A 26,825-nucleotide genomic window follows, 5' to 3' on the forward strand; every position below is an offset into this window, starting at 1 on the left:
ATGGGGGTGGGACTGGAAGCATCTGAAAAACACGATTACTCCCAAGGGTACTGGGCAGTGCTGCATGAGGAAACAATGTACTAATGAAGATGGGTTTTTTTCCGGCTGAGAAGTAGCCATTCCCCCCTAAAGTGAAAACTCTGCATCAGGAAATGATTGAATGAGCTCCTGTGGTTGGCAGTGGGAGTTGGGTCAGCAAAACAGGCATACATGAATTCCCTGGAGAAAAAATGGATATGTGCAGCAAAATAATCCTCCGGAGGCCCTTTGGACGAGCAGTCTGTGCTGCAGGAAAGGGACTTATATGCTGCTAGAAACAGGAGGCTGTGCAGCACAGCAACAATCTTAAGTACTACTCTTTGATTAGAATTTCACTATGGGATAATGTTTTATATTTTCCCAAGGAGCAGAAAATTGGGCTTTCTCCAAACGGAATTGAGGGCACATTAGTTGCGAATAATGCATCTTAAAGTACATTGGGGCAGCATTGTTGATGAAAGCTTGATAGAATTGGAAAGTAACTTTCCGTGGATGAGGGCATAATCTCCCTCAAGGACTTATAAAAATGATCACTAAAACATATTGTTTTCTCCACTTGTCTTTCATTCATTGAGTTATGCTATGACCTTGAGTTGTGTATTCAGGTGTGTACATTTTCATTCTGCAAAATAGGAGTTGAGGTTTTCGAAGTGCCTAGCACTGCCTGCATATATTGGGTTTTCACACACATGACACCCTCCTAGGGTTATGAACTTGGGTTGTTTTGGATTGTTGTATTGTGGGAAGGTATGTTCTGTTCTGTTCAGTTTAGTTGTTCTGTGAGGATAGAGCGGCATGTTGAGCCTAGATCCCTTGTGTGTTCTGTAAGCAGCACAATCTTTTACGTCTTATGCTACACAAGTTTCAGTGCATTGCTGCTGCTCTTGAGTAATGTGATGATGCATGAAATGGAGAGAGAGGTTAATTAGTGGTGCGTGTATCTACCTACTCCTGCTGGCTAGAATCTATTATTTTGTGTCTGTTTCTGTTGACCCTAGCATTTTCAGCCAGAGGAGTATCATTCATTGTGACAAGATGTGCCGGTAGATATTTTTTAAGGGCCACAACTGCATATTGCTCTTTTAGTCCGACACCAACTTATCCTTTTACATCCACCATTGGTTCTTATTGAGTGGAAACATCTCTGGGGTTACGTTATTTTTAAGATATGTGATCCCACTTCTCTATGGGTTCTTAAATATAGTTTTTAAAAATGTTGATATAAAATATTTTTGGAAAATGTTTCATTTTAACATTTTATCTCGCCCTCTTTCGCCATTGGGCACAAACCATTTCACATAGGATTCAAGCCATGGTTCACATGTACACATCTGCTCTTGAAGCTTACCCTCACTCAGCATGCATCACCGAGGAATCTGCATGTAGTGGTGTCCGGTCCTTTTTGAGCTAGGATGGCTCAGAGCTCTCTGCATTACCCATTACACCTGAAGTTCATAGGAAGAGGAGCCATCCTGTAGTGATGTTTTGCTTCATCCTCAACAGTTGCACTCTGACTTATATGAGAGATGCACTGAAGAGGTTTCCCAGAGTGCCCCCCTACCCCAGGGAAAGCAAATAGTAATACTTTACCCCTGCTGGGATAAGAACCGGTCCTGAAATGTGCAGCCTAGACATAACAACATATTTTCTACCACCATCATTAAACAAAAAAATGGGAAAGAGATTCAGAATTCCATCATTAAACAAAAAAATGGGCAAGAGATTCAGAATTCCTCAAGACAAACCGATAATTATTCATTGAAATCTTCCTGCCTGCTTAGTAAGTCATTGCTTCTGCACCTTTGTCCAAAGAGCACTGTCCTGCTTGAACAGTGCTAGGTGAAAAGTCAAAGGTATGTAAATCCCAGGGTGTAAGAAAGTTTACCAGAGTGCTGAACTGGCCCAGTGACAGGTAAAGCCTTCTCTATCGGTGGGCAATAGCTTGCATGTTGGGAATGCAATGGAATTACTCTTACCGTTTCCGACTAGAGCTGTGAAAATAACATTCTTTCATACTTAACCTAAAGAGATGAGCTGCATTTCAGCAGCTACATAGAAATATGAACCTCAGTCACAGTTTTGGAACCATGTTAAGCACTTCTGTTTTACAAGACAAATAAGGAAATGTGTTTGCTTTTTCACATAAAACTTACAACTCCCAATGTGAAGTTGTTCCCGTAGTTAAAGACTGAGATAGGCAATTTGGTTGTGTTATTTTTCAGCTATTAGGCCTTCGGAATACATCATCTTCTCAAGTTTTATCCGCTATCAAAGCAAGATTTCACATATGGTTCCAGAATATTCTAACCAAAATATTGTCTGACAGAAATATTATGTCCTAACTATTTTTTACAAAGATATCGTTCCACTGGAGGAGTAACTGAAAATCTAAGGGCCTTTTTCAGGAGATTAAAATAGATCTGTTGGCCGTCCTTCAAGCCGCCCAAATGGGAAACGCACCGCAATCCTGGGACGAGGCCAACATTGTCATCTTCAGGAAAAAAGATAAGCCACCGGATCTGCCAGGGTCATATCGCCCGATCTCTCTCGTCAATTGTGATGGGAAGATTTATGCCAAAATCCTGGCGAACAGGTTAGCAAAGGTTATTTCGCCCCTGGTCTCCCCAAAACAACATGGATTTATCCCTGGCCAGGGGACTGTGAAGCACATTAGCAGAATTGTGACGCTCTTTGACATCGCTCCGGTCGAAGCCAGGGACCTAGGGCTGATCCTACTTGATGCCGAGAAGGCGTTCGATCGTGTGGCTTGGGATTTCATCTGGGGGGAGGGGGGGGGGGGTTATGCAGCAGATTGGGTTGGGTCCGGGTTTCATCCAGGCTGTAAAAGTACTATATCGATCGCCCTCGGCAAGGATCTGCTCTATGGGTCTGGTATCAGACCCTATAAAAATTTCTAGAGGCACATGGCAGGGTTGCCCCTGCTCTCCCTATATTTTAATCCTTTTTTAGTAATGCTAGAGAGAAGCACCCAGATTAAACCTTTTCGAGTTTTGGAAGACCAGTTCAGTGTCTTTGCATATGCTGATGACATTGCCATCATAACATCGGATCCTCTCACGTCTATATCTGAAGTAGAACGCCTAGCATGTGAGTTCGGCGCGGTTTCGGGCTATAAGATGAATACATGAAAAACCCAGATTTTGTGTACTAAATAGATCATGGGCAGCGTTCCTAGAGTGGTTAAGGAGGTCACGTATCTGGGAATTAAGATCTGAGAAAACTTGAAAGATCTGGTTGACATTATTTGGGGGGATATTACTACCAAGGTAAAGCAGTCGTTAGACAGCTGGGACTGCCAACATCTTTACTTGGTGGGTAGAGCTAACATCCTTAAAATGAATATACTACCTAAAGTGTTGTATTTCTTTAGGTCAGTACTGCTGGAGGTATCCCATGCCCAGCTACTACATCTGCAGGCACTTTGCGCTAAGTTCTTGTGGGCTCCTGGGAAACCCCGGAGAGCAATGCACTTTATGACTCTTCCCAGAGAGGGGGGGGGGGGGGGGTCAGTCCCTGACTTCACATTCTATTACTATTCTTGCCTCTTATTGAATATGCGGATAATGCTGAATGGAGAAGATGTCAGCAATATGGCCAGGTTCCCTCAATTTATCAGATCGTTTTAGGTAAAGAGGTCAAGAACGGTCTGTTCAAGAAATTGGATAGGAGCTATTATAAAAGAACACGTTTTAAAATTCTAGGGGCAGCCTTCAAAGTTTGGAATGTAGTCCAAAAATATTTACAAATTCGGGGATTACATTTTTATACTCCAACCACGGCTGTAGGCATATTGCCATCAATATTTCATGACCAAGTAGCTGGAGACGGAATGGCATACTTTTATGAGGCTGGGGTGCTTTATGCTGCTTTTACAGATTTAGCAGAATTTTTTTTTCCATAAGAATAATTTTTGTTAATTCTTACAAATACGAGACTTCCTGAGCAAATTACCCACGGCAATGGTACCACTTAAAATAGTTGAAACTATTAGGGGCCAAGAAAAGATAGGGGTTCTTTATAAAATCCTATTGGCCTCAAGGAGGGATGATCTGGGAAAACAAAATTGTAAGTGGGCAGCAAAAGTGAGAGAGCCAGGGGTGTCTATGGAGAAGGCAATTGCTATTGCCGGGGAAATCTGTCTGTCGGCGAACCTTGAAGCCCAGTGTCTTAAAACCATATTTAATCTCTATCATACTCTGGCCAAGATGATGAAATGGGGAAGGGGCAATGATGGCAAATGTTTCCGATGTGGCACGGATAACGCTGATAGTCTCCATATTTTCTATGACTGTGCTAAACTAGAGCCATATATACAACATATAGAGAAATTCATGACAGAAATCTTGGGGGTCAGCGTTAAAATTTCTGCCTCTATGATGTTGCTGGGGATTGGCGAGGATCTCGAGCAAGGAAAACTCGTGTTTAAATTCCGGTTTCTGCTCTTTATCGCTTTGGCGGTGGCTCGACTATGTCTAGCGTCTTCTTGGCTTCAGCTGGAAGCACCAACTCTTGAAATGTGGCAAGCCCGGTTTTATAATATATATAATTTGGAGCATAGTCTGTATTCTTTGAAAGGATCAAGGAAACGCAAATTAGGTATATACATATGGGGGACAATGATTGATCATATGAATTGTTGAAGGATAACCTAATCTAATTTAAGTTTCGTCTTGTGGTATAACTGAATGAAATTAATAACTTTTTATGCCTTGTTATCAGATTTGTATGTATTTTATTGATATTTTGATACTGTGGATAATGAAAATAAAAAAAAATATATACAAATTTAGAAAATCTAAGGATGATATTTTTATAAACTATATTTGGGACACAATATTCCTGTCAGATGATATTTTTACATTATTCTGACATAGAACTGAGATATAAATTGAAATTGAAATCTTCTAAAAAGAAGAGCCACTCTGATACCACCGCTTGTTTCTGTGCCATGAAAGTGTCAAAATGAGCTTTGGTTCTGGTTTCTCTGAGAGTGCATTCACGCTTGGAGCTTAGGGAATTTTCCTGTAAGATGTTGTGAAGTTTGAGCCTTAACATTAAACCGGTCAGGGGTTTTACCGCTGTTTTATTGTCAAAGAGAAAACAGGATGGCTACGGTCCATCTTCAGTCCATGCACTCTACCACAGTTTTTGATGTTAAAATCCTCCTCCATAATTATTCTTTCTCATCATTTTGAGGCATCTCAGAGGTAGGATTGGCTGGCATTTCTAACTTTGATAGCCATTTATTTACACATCCTCATGGAAGAAGGTCACAAATTATTTCTCAGTTGTGTGAAGTATGGGCATTCCAACAGATATATCTACCTACCAATTAGCATCATTTGTTCTGCTAGAGTGTTCATAATTCTGCTGTTGCTGCACACCTTTCCTGCAAGTGAGTTAGTCTCTATATGTATATGGGCTGTGAACGGCTCCTTCTTGAGTTAAGGTGCTGACCAATCTCTTGAGTGCTCTGCAACACACCTTTCAGCCTATAACTGTTAGTGTACCAGACAAACCCCTTGTCGTTTTGCTGCCACAAGATTCACTGTAACAGTTATGGACTCTTCTCTGAGGCTTCTATCAGGGAATTTCACAGGCAGTGACACATTTTACAGAGAATAAATATTAGGCTCACTTGTTCCAGAATGCTTTGAAAACAGCCTCACTAGACACTAAAAGACCATCAAGAGAGTTAATGAACTCTTTCAGCAAAGTCGTCCTTAACCAGTATCGTTTTAGTGAATTGAAGGTTAGATGATGGTGATTAAGGGAATGAGGATGGAGCTATCCCAGAAAGTACATGGGTGATTTATCGAGACCCTTTCACAATTTAAAGACGTTATATTGATTTGAAATAAAGGACAGTTTTCAGCCTGGCATGCTACACTTGCAAAGTATACAACAATGTATGAAGGACAAGATCACATGAATCACCATGAAAGTAATTTTAACATATCACCATCCTAGTAGTGCTTAGCGGCGACAGACAGCACATAATGATAGCATAACATTTCCCAAATATGAATGATATTGCTACATAACTGTCCAATTAACAGAACTTATATGTCCCTTTGACGCTAGTTCCGCACATACTGTCCAACGTTTCCAGAGATCAAGTTAGCACACGTTTCCTCAATACGACTGTGTGTGTGCATATATATATATATATACAGTTGCAAGTCAAAACAATTCATAGACCAAATATATATATATATACACACACACTTCATCCTTAAGTCTGCTCAGCTGTCATTCACATGACACTTCCGCACCCCACAGCAGAGAGAAGTGGATTAGCCCACTTGAGCCATTGGCTACCTTGCAATGTGAGTGATGGCATTTGACTTAATCCCATGTTCCCCTAGTAGCCCAGCATGCACACAAGTTTTCATTGATTTCTCACCTGTGTGCTAGCTCCTCACCATGGTACTTTCCCTCCTGAGGTCGAGTAGGTTTTAGTTACCTGCTTGACCTTTAGTCCATTCTCGGCAATGCTGGATAAAGAGAAGTAGATGAAGTGAGTGTTGTCTTTTTTTTCATTTGGAATGCCTTCTGTGCTTTCCTTAAAATCTTCCTCTATGAATACAGTGCCTGATTGCTGTTGCCTATTCTTCCTTTGGCAGCACTTTAGAATTATGCGGATCTTACCAAAACATCTCCTCCTCGTCTGTGGTTCATATAATTCCTTTAGAGACCGCTTTGCCTTAAGAAGTGCGACTGTGATGCATGGTTAGAGCTGTAAGATTATTTTTTTCCTATTTGAAGCTGTATGCTCCAAACTGAGACAAGGCCACTGTTTGTTTTGGACATAAGGGGTTACACATGAATTCAGATGGTAAATAACACATGAAATTAAAAAACAGCCAAAAAAGAACAGGTAACCACCGCAGAGTAATGGAAAATAGTGAGATGTATGAGAAAAGGGACAACATTAAAAAGAAGTTATATAAAGGTTTTGAAAACTGACTGTACAGAATGAAAGATATAGACCTAAAAATCAAATAATGCAAAAGAACAATCAACCAGTTAGAAAAACTAAGGTCATGATTAATTTGTAGCCTTAAAGGTCAATATTGAGCATATTGTTCTAATGTGATATAACTAAAACATCAAATGTGATAACCTGAAGGAAGAGTTGCACATAGCTCCTAATATTTCTGGAAGACGAGATGGGCAGAATAGAATGGATAGAATAAATAGAAGGGTCATTTTCAGCCGATTAAGGAAGTAGGGTGAAGAACGCTTCTTGTATTGGTTAAGATGTAACAAATGAGAAAACCTATTTGGAGGCAATGTACTTAAGAAGATAGCTTTGTACTTCTGTCTGTCACAGAGCTGGCACAGTTACTGCCATCTGAATGGCAGTGTACACATGAAGTTAGCACCGTTCTCTGATCCGATGTAAAATACACATGGAGGAAATTCCATGTTCTTATTTAGGGAAATCTCTGGAAATTGCGATGAAGAAGCACGCAGCGCTGTAGTTGCTTTCTAGTGAATATACCCATTGCAGTTGGCCTATAATCTCCAATGCTGGTAGTAACATGAGTTACCATCTAAATCAGAAATAATATGTTCCAGAGGAAACCTAAAAATAAAGAATGATTGGGGAGGGGGGTAGTTCGCACAAATGCGGAATAAAAGATTTCCTAATGTTGTTCTCAGTTTCTCACGGACACTCTCATAATGTAAATGTGTTGTACTTGTATAGCGCACTGCTACCCTAGGGTGTCTTGGCGCTGTACTCATACGGCTGTGGAACCCTTCCTGGCTTTTCCCTGTGAAATGTCCACTCCTGGGCACCCCCAAGGTGAAGCCAGGCATCCCAGCGCTGTTGGGGCAGTTGTGGAGATTAAGCAAGCTATTGCCCAGAGCTGCAGAGTGGGACCCATGATTAGAATAGCCACCGAGGCGAGAAATAGCGGGTCCGAGGAAATTGAGCCCAAGACCCGCCAAGGCGGGAATTGAACACTGGTCCCGGGCCAGACCTCTGCATCAGGGTCTGCCGCTCTAACCATTGAGCCACACTTCTCCACTATGACCTTCACTTTCAGCAGATACTTAGATACATATGTTATTGCTACTTCAAGTGTGCAAGTACCGAAATGGTATTCCTACTTTTCTTTTCATAGGGGCCTTAGAGTGGTTTGCATTTGTCTGCTTTTTTTTTTTGCATAAACTCCATGGTTCTCTGCGCTGGCATTTCTGGAACCTATGGACTTTGAACTATTAAGGGCTATTGTGTCTGCCAGCCTCCCACAATATGAATGAATGTAACTCTTCCCGGTTATTTAAAAGATACGAGATGATTTGGTAAGAGTTAGTTCAGGTACTCATCTTAGTGACCCCTGCAGCACTCAGCCATTTAGTCTTCCCCATGATAACACAAGTAGTCTACTAGAGTACTTTGAGAATGTCATCCTAGTACATTGAGAGAAAAGGATCTTTGCTGATGCTGCAAGTACTGTTTTGATTACCACTATAACAATCAAGAATATGAAAAGTTAGTGGGCAGCTATATAGACTAAAAGTAACATAGCTCGCAGGTTACTTGGTGAGTAGCTCATCCGGTATAAGTTTTGCATTTTGGTACCTGTTGCCCTGCTTATCCCATTACAAATTATGGACTACAAGTACCAAAATGCTCAGAAAAACCTGGACCTGGATGTGCTACCTCTACATGGAATTGTGAAAACTGAAGAGTTCTAGGCTACAGGACTTACTCTGGTGAGTAACTTGTTCTGAATGTACATATAGAATTTACTTTCTCCCTACAGATTGTTTGGTTCGTTTCATGGCCAAATTTGTCTAGCTGGTTAAATTAGATTGTCCCATCTCAGGATGCTGTGGGCAGAGCCTGTCTATCTCCTTGTTCCCTGCCACCTTTGTGGATGAGTGGATTTCTTTTAACCTGTTTTTCTGATTCTCCTCCTTTTCCTTTGTTCACCCTCACCCATGCCTTCCTTTCCTTAATAACCCCTCTTCTGCTTTGTGCTGAGTATCGGATGAAATCTGGGCGCTTTACAATAAAACTTGGTTGATAGACTTCTCTTTTACTTTTACATTTCTTGACCAAGTCCTGCTTTTCCTACTAACTGTGTCCCTGTTTCTTCACCCTCCTGGTCACCCGCAAAGCCTGACGTGACCCCAGAGGTAGAGGAGGATGATGATGAGGATGCAGACGATGTTGAGTTCACTTTGCCCTCAGACATGGAAGACGATTACGAGCCTGAGCTGCTCCTAATGCCGCCCAATCAGCTTGTTAACCAGCCTATTCTTGCCGCCGCCCAGGCCTTGCATCGGGAGGCAACCAAGTGGTCCAGCAAGGTACTCCTGGGCTTCCAGTGGTGCCCGGCTAGACGGAATGGCGACACGTTTGCATTGCCCCTGACCCTTGCTGGGTCCCATACGTCGCTGAGTGAACCCCTCCAAAATTCAATTAATTTTAAGCTTGTCTGCACTTCATGTTAAGGACTGAGAGTGGCTTCACAAGTCTGTCAGCTCTGCCGATGCCATTTTTAAGCTTCATGCCATTTGTAAGCTTCATGTTGGTCACTTAAAGAAAAACTTTTCGATTTGCTGTTGTCCTTCTCTTCCAGGCCTGTGATGGCAGTCTTTTTCTTTTTGTCCACACGTTCCACCCATGAGAGCCGCCAGGGGCCAGATTTCCACTGATTTCCCCTGGCTGCTCAGCCAGAGAATGCCATATTAAAATGGGTGTGGGTGTGTTATGCTTGTTGAGCGTTAACTGAGCACTGGGCATGGCTTGGAATGGCTTGAGGGGAAGAGTGTCTGCTGGTGCCCCTCTTGTGAACAGCTTGCAAATTCTGTTCAGGTTTTCTTACAAGATTGTGTATGCTCCTATCCTGGCTACATTATGTGATACTGAGGTAAGGCGTGTTGGAAGGTTGTGCACCTCTCGGCTTCTGGTGATGCCAGAGTTTAGAAGTCAAAGGAAAGTCAGATGTGGAGGGTCTGACACAAAATGGTGGCTGTGATGGTTAAATCACTTAGTGAGGCAGCAGTTTTTTGCGCTTAATCAATTGCAAATCTGCTCCTGTGCTTATCAGGATCACTTGCCTGTTGGAATCTACAAATATTTATCTTTATAATCACCATTAAAAAATAGAGCTTAATGTTTTTCATTTAAAAAGACGATTCCTGATTTTCTATGTTTTTGGGAAACCCTTAGATAGCCAGCACTCTGTACCCTATTTATATATTTGTTATCTGTAATGTGGATGATGCCTAGCCTGCTTCAGAGTTCTTTATAAGAAACAGATGGAGCAAGGATCTCGTCACAATTAATAGATTATTCAGTTCCCTGGTAACAGCGTGTTCCAGCAGGCAAGATTGGTAATCTCGTTAAAAGATGGAGTGGATGCAAGACAGCAAAGATATCAATTTAGAGGCAGGGCTGAAAGAAAGAGAACTAAACCTGTGTGTAGCATGTAGCAGTCAATAGGTGTGACGTGGGCAGAACAGATAGTCTAGTCTATAAGAGGGGACAGAAGCAAAACACCAATAAGGGAGGTCAAAAGTGGGGGCAGGAGATAGTCAAGAGAGAACTAAATTACAGTTCAGCATTCTCATTGTGTTTGTGAAAAAGGAAAGCTTTGAGCTGCTTTCTGATTGAAAGCAGAGCTGATTGGGTATGTAAAGTCACAGAAGTGGCCATAATACTGAAAGACTAAGAAGAGCACCTGTTTGGTTTAGACATCAGGAGTTTTTAGTCTTAAGGTGTCTTTGCTTTTAAGTTTCTTTATCCTCTGAAGATTTTCAGCAACTCCGCGGATTGGGACGTAGAGCAGTGAACCACATTGTATGTGGGGCAGGCTGTTTTGGACTGTGTCCAGTGCTTTTAAAATGGATTTAATGTAATCATAGCGTTTGTACCACCGTTAGTCTTGTTGCAGATGAAGAGCTACTTAAAGAGGGCAGTGGTGATATCCCTCTAGGATCTGCTATCTAACAGCCTTCATTGAGCGCCCACCACACAACTGCGTCTCTTGGCACTGGTCTAGAAGCTGCCTAGTCAAGCAGGCTGGTCTTCAACCTTTGCTTGAAGCTAGATAGAGAAGTAGAGAGCTTTATGTCAATAGGCAAGGCATTCCAGATAACTGTGGCGTGGACTGAAAAGGAACTGCCATCTTTGGTGGTGAGTTTATTCTTGGGAACCTCAGGTAAAGCTTTGTCCTTAATATGATCATTGTTAGGAGGTAAGTAGGGACAGACTTTACCAATCATGTGGAGTGGGGCTGATAAGTGCAAATGTTTGCATGTTAGATAGGCAGACTTAAAACTATACCCTCTGTAATAGGAAACAAATGAAAGGACCTCCAAGCTTTAAAGACTGGGGCTCTTCTGCTGAAGCCCGTATTAGCTCTTGTAGTACCATTTTGAGCCCTTGGCAATTGTTTGAGTAGGGACATTAGGAGGTAGCATTAAATGGTGGTTTGTAGCATGGCACATGCTGTGCACACTCCTGGCATTTAGTGTTGGGTAAGCCATAGCAAGTTGTTTTTCTTCAATTTCGAGGTTGCAGTTTTTAGGTGATTCTTGATACCCCCCTTTCCCAAACTATAATGCACCAGGACATTGCCTACACATTAGATTGTTTTTTTTTCCGTTAATGAGTTCAAACATATCTCAGCTTGAAGAACTGTGGGACATTTGCCCTGTAGAACTCCATTTTCAGGGTCAGCATACTAGAATTTCTACCGACAACTCACAAAGCATCATGATGTCAACCGCTTCCTGACCAACTTCATGGGGGAAGCCACAAGGCTCTTGTAGTCCCATCCAGCTCCCCTTGAGTGTACACATCTCCTGTGCGGTGCACGAAGATGGCACATCTCTAGAACTGTTCCCTCCTGGCGGTAGAAGTTTCTGTTCTGCTCCCACCCACAGGCAGAAGTCCTGCACTTCCTGTGCCCGGGAGGAGTGCACGCAGGGAGATGAGGCTGGCATACCCTGCCCAGGCATGCGTTAGGCAACGTGCCTGGCCATGTAGTGACCCCTTCAGTTAGGAGGACGGTGTCCCCTGGACCTTAACATGCATGCGTCGGGCCCCATGGGATGGGGTCCTTGGTGCCAAAGTTTGTTCAGAGTTGTGGCCCCAGACATGCCCCTCCCTTTAAAAAATAATTATTCTGAGGATGCACCTTCGCCTGGGTACTTGGCCTGCCTTGGGAATTTAGAAATAGTCAGCAGAGCGTCACATACTTCATTCTCTGTTTGGGCCTCCTGCAGGTCTGATCTTTAAAGGGTGATATATCTGGCCCTGTGGGGCCAACCAGGTTGTTGGCTCGTTTTGCATTTGGTGGCCAGCCAGCATCACCAGCAACATTTTCCTCAGACCTCTATAAGGCACTTTTAGTGGGGAGATAGGTCTCCCTGGTACCAGTCCTGTCTTCTGCCTGCACTGTTGAGGCTCTCTTCTCCTTAGGGTGAGTATTCCACAGCCAGCAAGCAGAACACCCTCCTCTTTGCACTTCCCAGGCTCTATGGCTGTCTTGCAGTGCACCTGTGTGTCAGCAGCGGAGTCAAGGGCCAGTCCACAGGGGAACAAATCAGAGTTTGCCAACAGGTCCATTCACCCAACTGCTCCTTAGGGGGGAAACTGGGGCCAGCGTCACTGGCCCTAGATGGACCGATCCTAGGAAAGGGAGACCGCTAGAGACAAAGACCCAAAGTTCATCCTTGCAGAGCATGAGGGGACTTCTCCTTCCTGCTGGGCATCTTTTTAATGTTGTCGCTCTCAGCTCTAGTGTCTTCTCATTTGCCTCTCACTTGTGCTGCGATACTTAAGTTGGGGTGGAAAATTCTAGAAAGCCAGGCACTCCAGGCCAAACCACTGATGCCTTATCAATCCACACTTGTCCCATCTCTCCTGTACAACATTCTGGGACAATCCAATATGGTGACTTGAAGTTGTCTCTGGAAAGATCTTGTGAGAGCCTTCACTCTGACCATGCCTCCAGCGTCAGACCTCGAACTGAAAGTTAGCTGCTGGGCAAGGAACAACATGAAGCCCTCATCCACCTCTCAAGAGGCCTCAACAGTCAGTGCTGCCTACTGCTCCCAAGCCAACTTGGCCACAAGAGTCTATCTCTGCTCCAGAAAAGCGTTAGACCCTGGACTCAGACTTTGATGGCAATACCACACAGCCTGTCTCAGAAGTCGAGATTGACTCTGTAGTCTATAATCGACTTGGAAACCAGCATCAACCTCAGCACTGAGCTAACCAGCACAAGAAGAAGACAGAGAAAGATCTGTATTAACCTAGTCTCAAATTGCATTTTAGCAAGACCAACCTCAATTTGACCTTTTCCAACTGGTCATCCCCACACCAAGAAACGTCACATCACGTCTCAGAAGAGCTCAGGGTGTATCCTATTTCCAAGAAGCCAAAGTCTAGGAAGCCCACACTTTCACTTATGCAGTCACATGCACAGTCCTTTTCAAACACTGTGTGGAAATTCAGACCATGACACTAAGGATCAGCCAGACCCTCTGAACCAATACCTACAAATAACTGAGACGATACATGGCCTGGTTATAATGTTAATTCCCAGGCCGACCCAATTTTGGAGCTCTACCCCCTCAAGCCATCCCCATCAAATGATATGCCTGCATACTACGCAGCTATCCATTGTGCAGTAATCATCACAAAGTCGAGCATCATGTGATAGAGGAAGATGATAACTTATCAGCCTGTACAATTTCTGCCAATACTAAAAAGCATGCAAAATAAAAACCTTTGCCAAAAACTTTCAAAAACCCTTTTAAATCCAAAGTCGTTATGCGAATAGTCGAGAAAAAGTATAAAGCAATATTGGAAAACCCTATCTTTATCAGATGTTATGTCACACCGGATTTGCTTGTAGTTCATACACCATCTAAGAGGGCTTTCAAACACTGCTACGGGGGATACCTCCTCAACTGACAAAGAAAGCACGTGAATCAATGCTTCTGGCAAGCAGGTAGCTGTGAGTGCTACCACAAAGTGGCATGTAGCCAACTCTGCTAGGCTTATATCCAGAGATGGCAAATACCACTGGGCGATGGGGCAGTTAGTTAAGCATCTTTTGGAACCTTGCATTAAACTTAGAAAGAAAGGATCTGGTTAAGGAACTAAAATTACCTCAAACTCCAACATCAGATGCGATCTAGATGCAGCTGGCAATGCCTCCAGAGAAATAAGCAGTAGCATTCTCCTCTGATGTCATGCCTGTTTGTGAGTATCAGGTGCCCGAACTCTCCTTAGTATGTGCTTTTCGATGGGGATAAATCTTGTAGCCCACAGGTGAACTCCATGCTGAAGATAGAAAAAATGAAACGGACACAGTAGAGGCAAAGGGGCACACACTCCAAGTGCCTCCTATGTGGGCAGATTTTAGCAGGGAACAAGGACTAGCTGGAGCAATGTCGGCCACCACCCCCACTTTCTCCATTCCAGGCACAACAGACATTTAATGAGGGTCGGCCAGCCAAGGTTTAGTCTAGAAACAGTTTCCAGGGCATCCACCTCGGTAAGCCCAAAGGTGCCCAAAGCAAGGGAACTTCTGTCTCCAGTCAGTGACTTTCCAAGCATTCTGCTAAACAACTCAACACCTTTGGGGGGGGGCACCGTCTAGAGTGGGAAAAAATAACCTTGGACAAGTGGGTACTCTCCATCGCCACTCATGGCTGTTGCCTGGAGTTTCAGACCAATCCATATTCCACCTAGGTGACATGACAGCAAAGGCTGCTACAAGAAGTGCACACATTGCTTCAAAAAGAAGCAATTGACCTGACCCACGGCTGCACTCTATAGTTGCTCATCCTTAGAAAAAAACAGGACGGTGCAGCCGATACTCGGGCTCTGAAATCAGAGCACATCAAGATAACAGCATATCAAGATCTCATTCTGCTCCTTTGTGTCAAGGACTGCATGGTGACCAGTGATTAATTTCTAAACGATGAATTGCCAGGGCCCAAAATATTTTTGGGGAGTCTACTTCAGCTAGTGCTACCCCAGCGCTTGCCAATGCTCTCCAATGCGTGTGACAGCAGTAACTATGTGCTAATTAAAAAAAAAAATATTTATTAAATTGCCAATGAGGACTTGTGCCTAAAAAAAAAAAAAAGGGCCACTATGTGTTGGATAAATATGTGCTGGTGTTTAGCAGAGGTGTCAGTAATGAGCAATGGCAAATACCGGCACGTATTACACACTGATGGCGACGCTCTCTCTTGAACGCGTACTTCCACAAACATATTCACCCAGAACATCACCAGTACATCAGGCTTGTGGCAAGCTGAATGTATTGTTTAAAGGGCTACCCTTTCAGGTCACAACAACCCCCTCAAGTGTTCACCAAATGCTTGAAAGTTAAAGCAGCTCGTTTATGCTGCTACAGCATTCATGCATTTCTATACCTGAACAACTGGCTGGTAAAGATAAACAGCCAAGCGCAATGCATTGCTCACACTCAACAAGCCATGTCATTCCCCCATATGCTGGGCCTCGCTGCGCTGCAGGCAGACCGACCCCAGCAATAGATAAGCGATGCTCCTGTCTTCCAACAATACTTCCATTGCTTGGGGCCCACCAGTGATAGTTTTTTGCTCCACTCTAGAATGTAAAACACCAAAGAACCCACACGCAAAGTCCATGGGCAATGCTGTACAGATGAATTAATCAGGGATATTTGTGTACACTTTTCCTCCATTAGTGCTGATTCCTTATGTACTGAGGAAAATGTGGCAGGCTACAGGTGAACTCATCCTAATAGCACCAGCCCGGAAAAGGCGGTCGTGGTTCATGCTGCTTCTAGAAATATCCATGCATCCACACAAAAAGCTGCCACAGAGTCCAAACTTCTCCATACAATATCGAGGTTGGCTACAACAGTCCAACCGTAGTGCATTGAATTTTGTGATTTGGCAAGTTTTGTCTTAGAAATTAGAGGGCTCATTACGATGGTCCGCCATCGAGGTGGTGAGTGGGACAGGCCGCCTGTAAGGTCCCACACGTGAAATTACGATGCAACCGCCACTGTGGCCGCATCTTGCATTTTTACCATTACGGCGGGTGCTGCCGGCTGCAAAATGGATGTAGTGCCTTTCCCTGCACTACGTGGCAGGCACCATGCGGTGCCTGCCACTCAGTGCAGGGAAATGCAGGGGGGTACCATGGTACCCCCCGAGTGCACAGCCACCTCCCCCCAACACAAGGGGAGCCCTGCAGCGGGCCCCCAAAACCAAGCCCGCCAACCTTTTAATGGTGGTTTACCCACCATGGAAACGTTGGCTGCGGCCAGCATCCTAGTCTGGCGGACAGTGCCTGCTAGGCACCGCCACCATTTTACTGATGCTGACCTCTTCGCCAGGCAATCGTAACGATTGTCTGTGGCGGGCGGTTTTTGCGCCGGCCACTATCAGATTCCCCCCGCCATCGTAATGTGGCGGGGTGGAAAATTGCTTTCCAATGGCGGAAGGCCCACCACCTCATGCGGTGCCTGCCACTCAGTGCAGGGAAATGCAGGGGGGTACCATGGTACCCCCCGAGTGCACAGCCACCTCCCCCCAACACAAGGGGAGCCCTGCAGCGGGCCCCCAAAACCAAGCCCGCCAACCTTTTAATGGTGGTTTACCCACCATGGAAACGTTGGCTGCGGCCAGCATCCTAGTCTGGCGGACAGTGCCTGCTAGGCACCGCCACCATTTTACTGATGCTGACCTCTTCGCCAGGCAATCGTAACTATTGTCTGTGGCGGGCGGTTTTTGCGCCGGCCACGATCAGATTCCCCCCGCCATCGTAATGTGGCGGGGTGGAAAATTGCTTTCCAATGGCGGAAGGCCCACCACCTCACTGCTGGATGTGGTGGGCCGTCCACCATCGTAATGATCCCCTAGGTCCCTTGATCTCCCGTCCGGGAAGAGTGCTTGCAAATGCTTAAGCTAGCCTGTAATCCCAGTACTACATAGCCAAACGGAAACAATTTGTCCACTGTTGTAACAGTCTCTGTAATCAACCCTTGCAGGGCTCAGTGTAGGGCATCATTTGTTACTTAATGTACCTGTAAAAGGTAGGACTAGCATACTCTCCCATAAAGTACTCCCGCCAGTACTCCCACACCGCTTCACAGGACCGTGCCAGGTGCAGAAAGTCCGCCCCATCTACCCTGCATCTATCGCACCGTGTATTATCACGTAGCCTATAACGGAATAACCGGGCGGGGGTATAGTACAGGCGGTGTAAGAATTTGTAGTGTGTAATACGGAGTCTGGCATTCGAGGAGACCAGCTCAGTCGGTTTACAGCAGTAGCTCCACTGCTGGTCCGTGAGTTCCCATCCCAACTCCACACTCCATTTTGCACGGGCAGGGCATGCCCTGTATTCAGTCCCTGTGTACAAGCTTCGATAGAGGGTCGACACCAGATGCGAGGCATCAGGAGCACACAACATACGATGTAATGGGGGAACGTAGGGGGTTCCAGCGGGTAGGACGGCATATGTTCCTTCAATCCCTGCCTCAGTCGTACATATAAAAATATATCCATATAGGATGCCGATGGGCCTTGATAGAGCTGCGCCAAGTCTTTAAATTTACCATTTAGATAGAGGTCACCCCAGGTATGGATGCGAAATTTGGATTTGGTTGCGGAGAAAACCCCTTCTGCGACTACAGGCATGTGCGGGTGGTATGTGAGGGGGAGCAGCGGTGAATAGAGCACCGGAACTTTAAGTGTACGAAGTAGGCACTGCCAGGCTCTTACGGTGCAATCCACCGAGGAAGGGCCCTCTGGACTACTCTCCAGCACCGAAAGGATGACCCCGTCTAGCGGGATAGGGTGGGCCAGCCAATGCTCGGTTGCGACCTGAGGTGTATATCTGAGGGGGTGAAACCAATAATGGGCGAAATGCGCCTGGGCGCAGAGATAATACAGTTCAAAAATTGGCACTTCAAAGCCACCTTGGGAATAAGGCATAACCAGTATCTCCCATTGTAATCTGGGCTGCTTACCGCCCCAGACTAATCGAATGAGCTCAGACCTAAGCATGTTAAAAAAGGGGCGTCCTGGATACTGCGGGATATTTAAAAAAAGATATACAAATTTAGGGAGGATGACCATCTTAATGAGCTAGATGCGTCCTGCCATTGTAAGCGGGAGAGCAATCCACCTGGTGATACAGTTTGTGACATGTTCCAATGCCTTGCCATAATTACTACGCAGCAATTCATCACGATCATTGGTGATGTATATCCCCAGATATTTCACCCCGCCATCACACCACTCTATGGGGTAGTCAATGGGAAAAGGTTGCGCCGCGGGAGTGATCGGGAATACCTGCGACTTGGACCAGTTAATCTCTATGCCCGACAGCCCTCCAAATCGTATAACCTCCCGCAAGATCGGGTTGAGATTATGCACCGGGTCCTTAACATACAGGGTGACATCATCCGCATATAAAGAAACTAGTATCGGTCGCAGGAAGCATCTGAGGCCTTTCTCCGAATGGTGTTGACGGATTCTCGCTGCCAGGGATTCGATAGCTAAAGCGAAGAGGAGTGGAGAAAGAGGGCATCCCTGCCTGGTGCCTCTCGAGAGCGTAATGGGTGTGGAGATGTGCCCATTAATCTGCACCCGAGCCGTAGGTGAAGTATATAAAATCTGGATCCCGGTCACGAATTTGACCGGAAAGCCCATGCACCGCAGCACCGCAAACAAATAATCCCACTCCACAGAATCAAAGGCTTTCGTGGAATCCAAGAATACTGCCACGAGCGCCAGCTTCGGATCAACTCTGTGCATCACTGAGAACAGTGTTCGCAGGTTATGAGAGGTCGCCCTCCCATGTATAAAGCCTGCCTGATCTGGCAGCACCAGCTTCTTTATTAACAAGCTAAGCCTATTAGCCAGAAGCTTGGCAAGAATCTTCACGTCCGTATTAATTAAGGACAATGGTCTGTACGAATCACATTGATCTGCAGGTTTATCTGGCTTAGGCAATGAGATAAGGGCTTCCCTCATCGAGGGCGGCAACACCTTCGACTCCAGAGCCTCCTCATAAACCTCGCACAGAACCGGCATCAGCTGAGCTAGGTATGTCTTATAGAATTCCACCGGCAATCCGTCAGATCCTGGTGCCTTACCGGATTTCATTTGCATCACCGCTTCCCTAAGTTCATCCATCTGCAAGGGTTCAGCTAATAATTTCCGTTGGGTATCTCCCAGCCAACCCAGGGTAATACCCTGGAAAAAGGGAGCGATATCTTGGGGCTCTGCGCGCCGAGAAGTATACAGTTTCTTATAAAAATCTGCAAACACATCGAAGACAGCCTGGCTATCTTTATGATGCACACACGACGAGTCTAAAATGTCTAGCACATAGTTGGAAAATTTCAGCTTCTGTATGTCCTGGGCTAGTGCCTTGCCGGGCCTCTCCCCCTCCCCATAACGGCGCGCACTGTAATAGTTACCCCGAAAACGGGACTCCCGTTCTGCAGTGTCTGTGTATTCCGTGAGTTTGTTTCTGAGTGCCGCCCTGCAGTCACCCGATGAATCTTGCCACATGTCAGTTTCTAATTGCTTCAGCTCACCCTCCAGTTTTCTAATTGCTTCAGCTCACCCTTCAGTTTACGCAAATTGCGCCTAATGTCCCTGAGCACCCCAAAACTTTTCGCCATGCAAAAGCCTCGCATAGTTACTTTGAAAGCTTCCCACCGCGTGCCTATACTATTCACTGAGCCTTTATTGCGAACAAAAAAATCTGAAATCTCCTCCCTCAGCTCGGTCTGGAAAACGAAATCCATCAGTGCCTCTAGTATCAGTCTCCAGCTGAACGGGGGGGCAATGGTGCAGGGGAGCGTCAGCTGCAGCAGTATGGGTGCATGGTCAGAGAGGGTTCTGGCCAAATGTGTTGGTGTATCCAAGGGACCACTCCTCTACCAACCAGCCAATAGTCTAAGCGCGACCATGCGGCACGAGCAGTGGTATAATATGTGCCTTCAGTTTCCCGTTGGTGAAAATGCCTCCATGCGTCTTATCAAGCCATGAGCGCTGAGGATTTGTGATAGTCTCCTGCATCCGAGTATAGTGATGTGGCTGAGGATGGGACCTATCTAGAGCGGGAATCAATGACGTGTTCAAATCCCCTCCCCAAATAATATGTGTGGACCCAAGTTGGAGGATCTGCCCCAAAGGGACGTGTAGTAGCCGGGATCATCTATGTTGGGGCCGTAGCAGCACACCAGTGTGAGAGATTGCACGCCTAATTGGCCCCACAGCAAGCAGTGTCTGCCCAGGGTATCACTCACCGAACCACCCAAAACAAAGGGAGTGCCTCGCAGGACCACCGTGCCTCTTGAGTAGGAGGAGTAGGAGGAGAATATACTGATGGACGCCCACGTATTCCCAAAACAAAGTCTCCCATGTGGAGCAGTGTGCGTTTCCTGCAATGACACAATGTGTATTTGGTGTCTGTCTAGGTAGGCTAACAGCTGCCGTCACTTGTGCGGGTTTCCCAACCCCCTTACATTCCACGTTAACAGATTTATCCGCTGGGGATTATTGTCCGACACCATGACAAGGGTACGGATAGGGGGTACCATGCATCTTGCTGGGAGACTCGTCTCTTCGTATAGTCATATGTGACGTGGTATGCAAACAGTGATGTGCTGCGTTGGAACATTTAGCAGAACTTAACAACCCCATGTCCACCCCCACCCACCACGGCACCCCAATCGTGCCGGGAACTACCTACCCACCCCAGCCCCATATACATTCCTGCACTGTGGGGCAGAGAAAACAATTGAGCACTCAGGGGGAACTCCATAATAGGAGGTCGCCAGGGCCGCACAAGAGCAACCCCGTTCCTCGCCCCGTCAAATGCCAAGCCACAAGGGTCACCACGAGCAGTGAGTCGGCCAGCGGAGGCGAGGGGAGAGGGGTCACCTGGCTCGTCATGTATCACAACCATCTGCTGGTGTGGAGTATAAAGATTTCCAATATGCACAACTATCAAAAGCACATTAGGCTATCTATGAAGTCACTTATCTGGAGTCTTCCGGAGCAAACGCGTTTGCCGTCTCCGATCATTTCCACCAACCTCACAACCTGTTAGGCTATAGCCACCATAGCATCGTGAACCATTCATCCATGTGATTCTCGCACAGTTAATGCGGTGAGTCGGGCCGTTTGAGGGGAGGGTGATCTCGAGATTGATGATCTCCCAGGGGAGGGACGATGAAGTGTTTTTAGAAACTCTTCCACCTGGTGGGGTTCGTGAAAACGCTACTCTTGCCTCTGTGGGTGACTCGCTGTCACGCCGGGTAGAGGAGCGCGTACTTAATCTGCGCCTTCCAAAGTTTCTGCTGCACGCCCACGAATTTGCGCTGGGCTTCTTAGACGGCTACTGTGTAGTCAGGAAAGATGGTAAATTCCACTCCGTCATATTGTAGATTCTTGTGCTCTCTGGCCATCCGCAGAGCAGCATCGCGGTCCCGATAAGTTAAGAAGCCTCGCCACGATCGGCCGAGGCGATCCCCCTGGAGGAGGTCGAGGGCCCAGCAAACGATGTGCCCGCTCCACTATAAACTGAGGAGAGAAAGGATTTTCAACGCAGGCACCCCGCAGCAGCTTTTCTACGTACTCCTCCATCCGGCCTGTGTTGGTACTCTCCGGAATGCCCATAATGCGGATGTTATTTCTGCGACTGCGGGCCTCCAAATCCTCATTTTTAGCCGCTATGACCTTAAGTAGTCTGTCCATTTGCGAGACCTGCTGGCGCAGCTGCGCAGTGGAGTCCCCAGTTTCCGAGATGTGGCGCTCCGCTTCTTTCAGCTGACCGTCGTGTTTGTCGACTTTCTGCACCAGAAAATCGAGGCGCGTGTTCATGGTGTCCATCTTACCGGACAAATCTGCCATGCTGTGTTGCAGGGCCAGCAGCAAGGATTTAACCTCATCGCCTTGCGATGAGGGCTGTGAGTGCACCATGTCCCAGCCCACCTGGGATGCATCATCCGGAGTAGAGCGCGTAGCCACTTTCTTATTGTCGAAGACCAGCTTTGGCTGCCTACCATCCGGCTTGCCCATGGTACAGGAGGCACGGCTACCACTCCTACCACTCTAGGTGAGCACGGCAGAGATCACCCACACACCGTCCACAGTAGTCACAATAGCAGCGGGGGGGGGGGGTCGGCCTCCTGTGGTATCCGACCTAAATGTGGTGGTTCCAAGAATGTCCGTAAGTCGCACCAGCCCGGCCACACTTCCACCAGGCGGCCCAGCGTGCAACCAGTGAATGGTACGGGCACCGCAATCCGCCACCCCCACAGTAGAGGCTGAATCACCGCCGATTATCAGGCTCCGCCCGCAAGTACACCGCTCCTACAACCAAGGCCTGGGGGGGGGGGGGGGGGGGGGACAAGCCTCCCGGCCACACAACCTCTCAGCACCCAGAGTTCACCGCAACTCCTCCAGTGCACCCCAGGCCAATAGCAGAGAGCTGGGCTTAAGACCCTGCAGCAAGGTGGGCCTCGGTGTCACTCAGTGTAGTCTGTGGCGCAGCTGCACACACCAGGCACCATGCATTGAATACAAGGCAGCAATCTCCATCTCGGCACTCTCAAACTCCCTCCGTCATCCCGCCAGTCACCGCTCTCCGTCCGCAGCTCCATGTGTGAAGAACAAGGCCCCCACCGTCAGCCCACTATGCACGCTCTCCGTCCACGATCGCCGGCCTCCCTCCGTCACTCCAATGATGACCGCACCTCACCTGTCAGGCGCGTCGCCGTCAGGATCCTCCGGCCAGCGGTGAGATCAATACTGGCCGTGCACAGGCTCCCTCTGCCCCCGCGAGTCCAGTCGGGCAGCCTAGTGCATACGTGGGGGGCCTCGGCGCTCGAGTGATTCCGGCGGCTGAATGGGGCTCCGAGCCTCCCTCCGCGCCGGTCCGCGATCATGCCGGCAGGCTCCGACACACGCCTCCAGCAGGTATGCCAGCTCAAAGTTCCTTCGGAGCCGGCCCCATGCGTAGCTCCTCCGATGCCCGGCAGCTTGGTACCGTTGACATGGCAGTGGCAGCAAATAATTGAAATATCCTAGTGCCAGGGAGCCGGAGCCTCACAGGCGTGCGGCCATTGCGGTTGTGCGCCCTCTAGCGCCCCCCAAAGTGAAGTAACTTGTCCTTCCTGGACTGTCATCTGGAACAGTAGGCAAAGCAGGAAAGCCAGAGACTTTTACTCCTTTGTGCTCCCTTTGGCTTTACATGCGCACCCCTGGTGTTCACAAAGATGATGAGGGTGATCACAGCCCATCTGCGGATGTTGGGAATACCAGTCTATCCATACCTCAACGACTGGTTGCTGGAGGCTGGGTACCCTCAAATAGTCGTAGACCACCTCCAGGTGGCGGCTGACCCTTTTGACAACAGACCCCTTCAACAGAGTCCTCCTGGATATAGTGCTTTTCCTAGCCTTCCTTCCACCTCAACAATTCCAGGACATTCAGGCTATGATCCCAATGTTTCAACTTTTGAACTGGGTCTCTGATGCTTCTTGGCCTCTTTCACCCTGCTTGTGGACAACTTGAGGTGGCACGTGCCAGCTATGCAGTGCGATCTAAAGCCCGAATGGGCTCAGCCCCAAGGGGACATTTCAGATTCCATCCAGGTGTCACAGGAGACTATGAAAGACCTGCAGTAGTGGCTGCTTGGCTGCAATTGGACTGGCAGCAGATCCCTCTCTACACCCTTCCCAGAGCCAACGTTCGTGACAGATTCATTGTTGCTTGGTTAGGAAGATCATTTGGCAGAGGTGGAGATCAGAGCACTCTGGCACTCTGGTCTCTGGCAAAGACCCGTCTCCATATCAACTTGTTGGAGTTGCAGGTGATTTATTAGGCACTGAAGGTGTTCCTTCCATCCATCAGGAGACCGTGAGTTGCAGGTGTTCACAGAAAACACATCCACTATGTGGTACTGCAACAAACACGGCAGTGTAGGGTTGTGGGTCGTGTGCTAGGAGGTTCTAAGTCAACGGAAGTTGCTGAATGCTCAGGGCATCTCTCTGATTGCCCAGAACCTGGCAGAATCTTTAAATGCCAAGGCAGACTAACTCCATGGAGACTGCCTTGTGGATTACAAATGGCAATTACACTCGGAAGTGGCACAGGGTGTCTTTCTTTTGCACTTTGGAGTTACCAAGGTGAATCTCCCTGTACATCTTTCTGCCCCTGCCTCTCTTGCCCAGTGTATTGAAAGTGGTTAAAAAAGACTGGGCTCAAGTATTACTGGTGACTCCGAACTGGGATAGCAGAGTGTGGTATCCAGAACTTCTGGCATGACTATGTCCTCTGATTCAGCTGACGCTTCAGGAGGACCTCCTGTCACCAAGCCTTCACAACCTACACCTCCTTGCATTGAGACTGAACAGCAACAGTTGATGGCTTTCGATCTTCCTCCCAAAGTGTCATCCTGCCAGTCGTGTCCTTCCACCAAAAGTGTACATGCAGGACAGTTCGAGAGGTTTGTTGTCTGGTGTTCCTCCTGTGCTATTCAGCCTTTACAGGGAAAGTTGTCTTGACATTTTATTGTTTTGTCAATCTTTAACCCAGTAAGGTGTTGCTGTGGCCCTTTTAGCCTTCCTATACCTACTTGATCTGCCATTACTTTTCAAATCACCTGCTTGTGATAAGTTTCCCAAATGTTTTTGCCAACCTCTTTTGAAATGCCCCATTTGGTTCTCTTCTACTTGATGTGCATTTTTTCTAACTAGGGTATAGCTGTTCTCCAAGTTTTTTTATCATAACGACTGTGTTCCTCACCGCTATCGCCACTGCACAGCAAGAGTGAATTTCAGGCCTTGTTCATCCACCAACCTTAAACATCTTTCTTTCCAGACATACTCGTCCTCCAGACAGTGTCTTTCTTCCTAAAGGTAGTCATGCCCTTCCACAAAGGGCAATCCATTACTTTGCCATCTTTCTACGCATCACCTCATCCGTCCCAAGGAAGAGGAGCAACGCCACCGTGTTGATACTAAGAGGGCCCTCAGTTTTACATTGATCGGACCAGAGACCATCAATTAGACAATCTCCTTTATTTGGACTTCTCTAAAGCCAAAAAGCAGAAAGCTTTACAAAAAGCACTATCATCCAATGGATTGTATTGTGCCTAAAGATTTGCTATTAGCTAATCAAGAAGCAGCCCCCAGAAAGTTTGCACACACATTTCATCAGAGCAAAGCCTGCTAGGACTGCTCTGGCAGGCAATATGCCAGACTTTGACATCTGCCAGGCTGCTACATGGATGTCCTACCACACTTTCATGGAGCACTATTGCATGGACCCCCAAGTCTGGCAGGATGAGCACGTAGTATGATCTGTGCTGCAGGATTTCCTGGTCCGAGTTATTCCAGAATCACCAACCGGAGAGGCATTGCTATGGTATCCATTCACAAGGTAATAATTCTATGGATACAAATCTCCATCAGAAGAATAAGATACTTTCCTTTGGTAATTCTTTTTCTGGTAGAGACTCCATCTAACAGCAGATTCTTTACCGACCCACCCTCCTCCACATTCTGTGGAATGGACTCATACAGTTCATTAATAAGATTCCAGAATTGGAGATGTGCGCACTGACACATTCTGATTTCTGTGGGCTCAGCATTTGACGGCACAAAGATCAGAAAGTATCTGACATCAGCATGCGGTGGTGGTGCACATATAATGACCCTGATGTCACATCTGAGATGGGGCAGATTCAACGCGGAGCTGCACTATGCCATCTACCCCCGTTACCAGAACAGGCATTGTCAAAGGTAAGTAACTAGTTCTGCTAAACAAAGGTCAGCATATACATGAAGATGAAAAGTAAATGGAATCGGAGTTCATGTTGGACATAATGTTGTGTCTGAACAAGGCTTCTACATCATATCAGTAGACTGTGCTGCGTCCTAACACTGCCCAATAAACTAATGGTATTCCCTGACTTCTGCAGACATTCTTCCTGGTGTGGAGCACTAACACCAGGTTGAACACGGATAGCATGTTTCATTTGTTTGCTCTTAGTGAGTTTTAAAGCTTGTTCCTACTAACCTTTCACTTGTTTAATTGATATGACACATAAAGCAGTTTGAGCATGTTTGCCTTGAGTAACTGCTAGTCTAATTGCACATGTTTTTGTTTGTTTCCTTCAATGGGACGCAAGTGTGTGTAGCGACAGATTGTGATGTGTTGGATTACTTCCGCCTGTTCTTCTCTTGTGTGACCACAATGGCTGGGTGATTTGTGGGTGTGGCAGAAGTGCATTGGATCCTGTCCCAGGAGGTTCTTGACCTCCCTGTTCGGTGGTCCCTATGGCCCAAACTAACCACTGACTGTATTTGCATCCATAAGCTGTCTGTAGATAAGTGCACCCATTCAGCACGAATCCTTGAATTTCCTGTAGCAAAATGTCCTGGATTAAAATCCTTTCTTCCCAGATTTGATTGGGAATAATGACTTTGTTTTAAAAATTACCACCCCTGCTGAATGTCTTCCTGTGGTCTTGCGAGGCACTGAATTTTCTATGTGCTTTTAATAATATCCTGTAAGATGTCAAGGGACCAGTGATTCCTGACCACCACACAAACTCACCCTAAAAAAGGCCCCTAATATTATGTAAATCTTCATTCACATCCAGCATTTCAAGCTGGTGGAGTCAGGACTCTCAATTAAACATCCAGTTGAGCATCTGCAAAGAACATCCTTTTCCACGGGGTCAACTG

At 46.6% G+C, this 26,825-nt stretch overlaps 1 protein-coding gene across 2 annotated transcripts in view; it reads left to right on the forward strand.

Annotated features, from left to right (window-relative positions):
- Positions 1–26,825, forward strand: part of VCL (vinculin) — a 319,126-nt gene that overhangs the window by 210,637 nt on the left and 81,664 nt on the right. The window contains exon 19 of one of the 2 annotated variants that reach the window (XM_085608720.1): positions 9,199–9,390. The exons of the other annotated variant lie outside the window; for it this stretch is intronic. Coding sequence (XP_085464846.1) covers positions 9,199–9,390 — 192 coding nt within the window. The remainder of the gene's footprint in view (positions 1–9,198; positions 9,391–26,825) is intronic. 2 annotated transcript variants of the gene reach the window in all.

The sequence above is a fragment of the Triturus cristatus genome, chromosome 1_2, assembly GCF_964204655.1.
Source record: "Triturus cristatus chromosome 1_2, aTriCri1.1, whole genome shotgun sequence".
Lineage (NCBI taxonomy): Eukaryota > Metazoa > Chordata > Amphibia > Caudata > Salamandridae > Triturus > Triturus cristatus.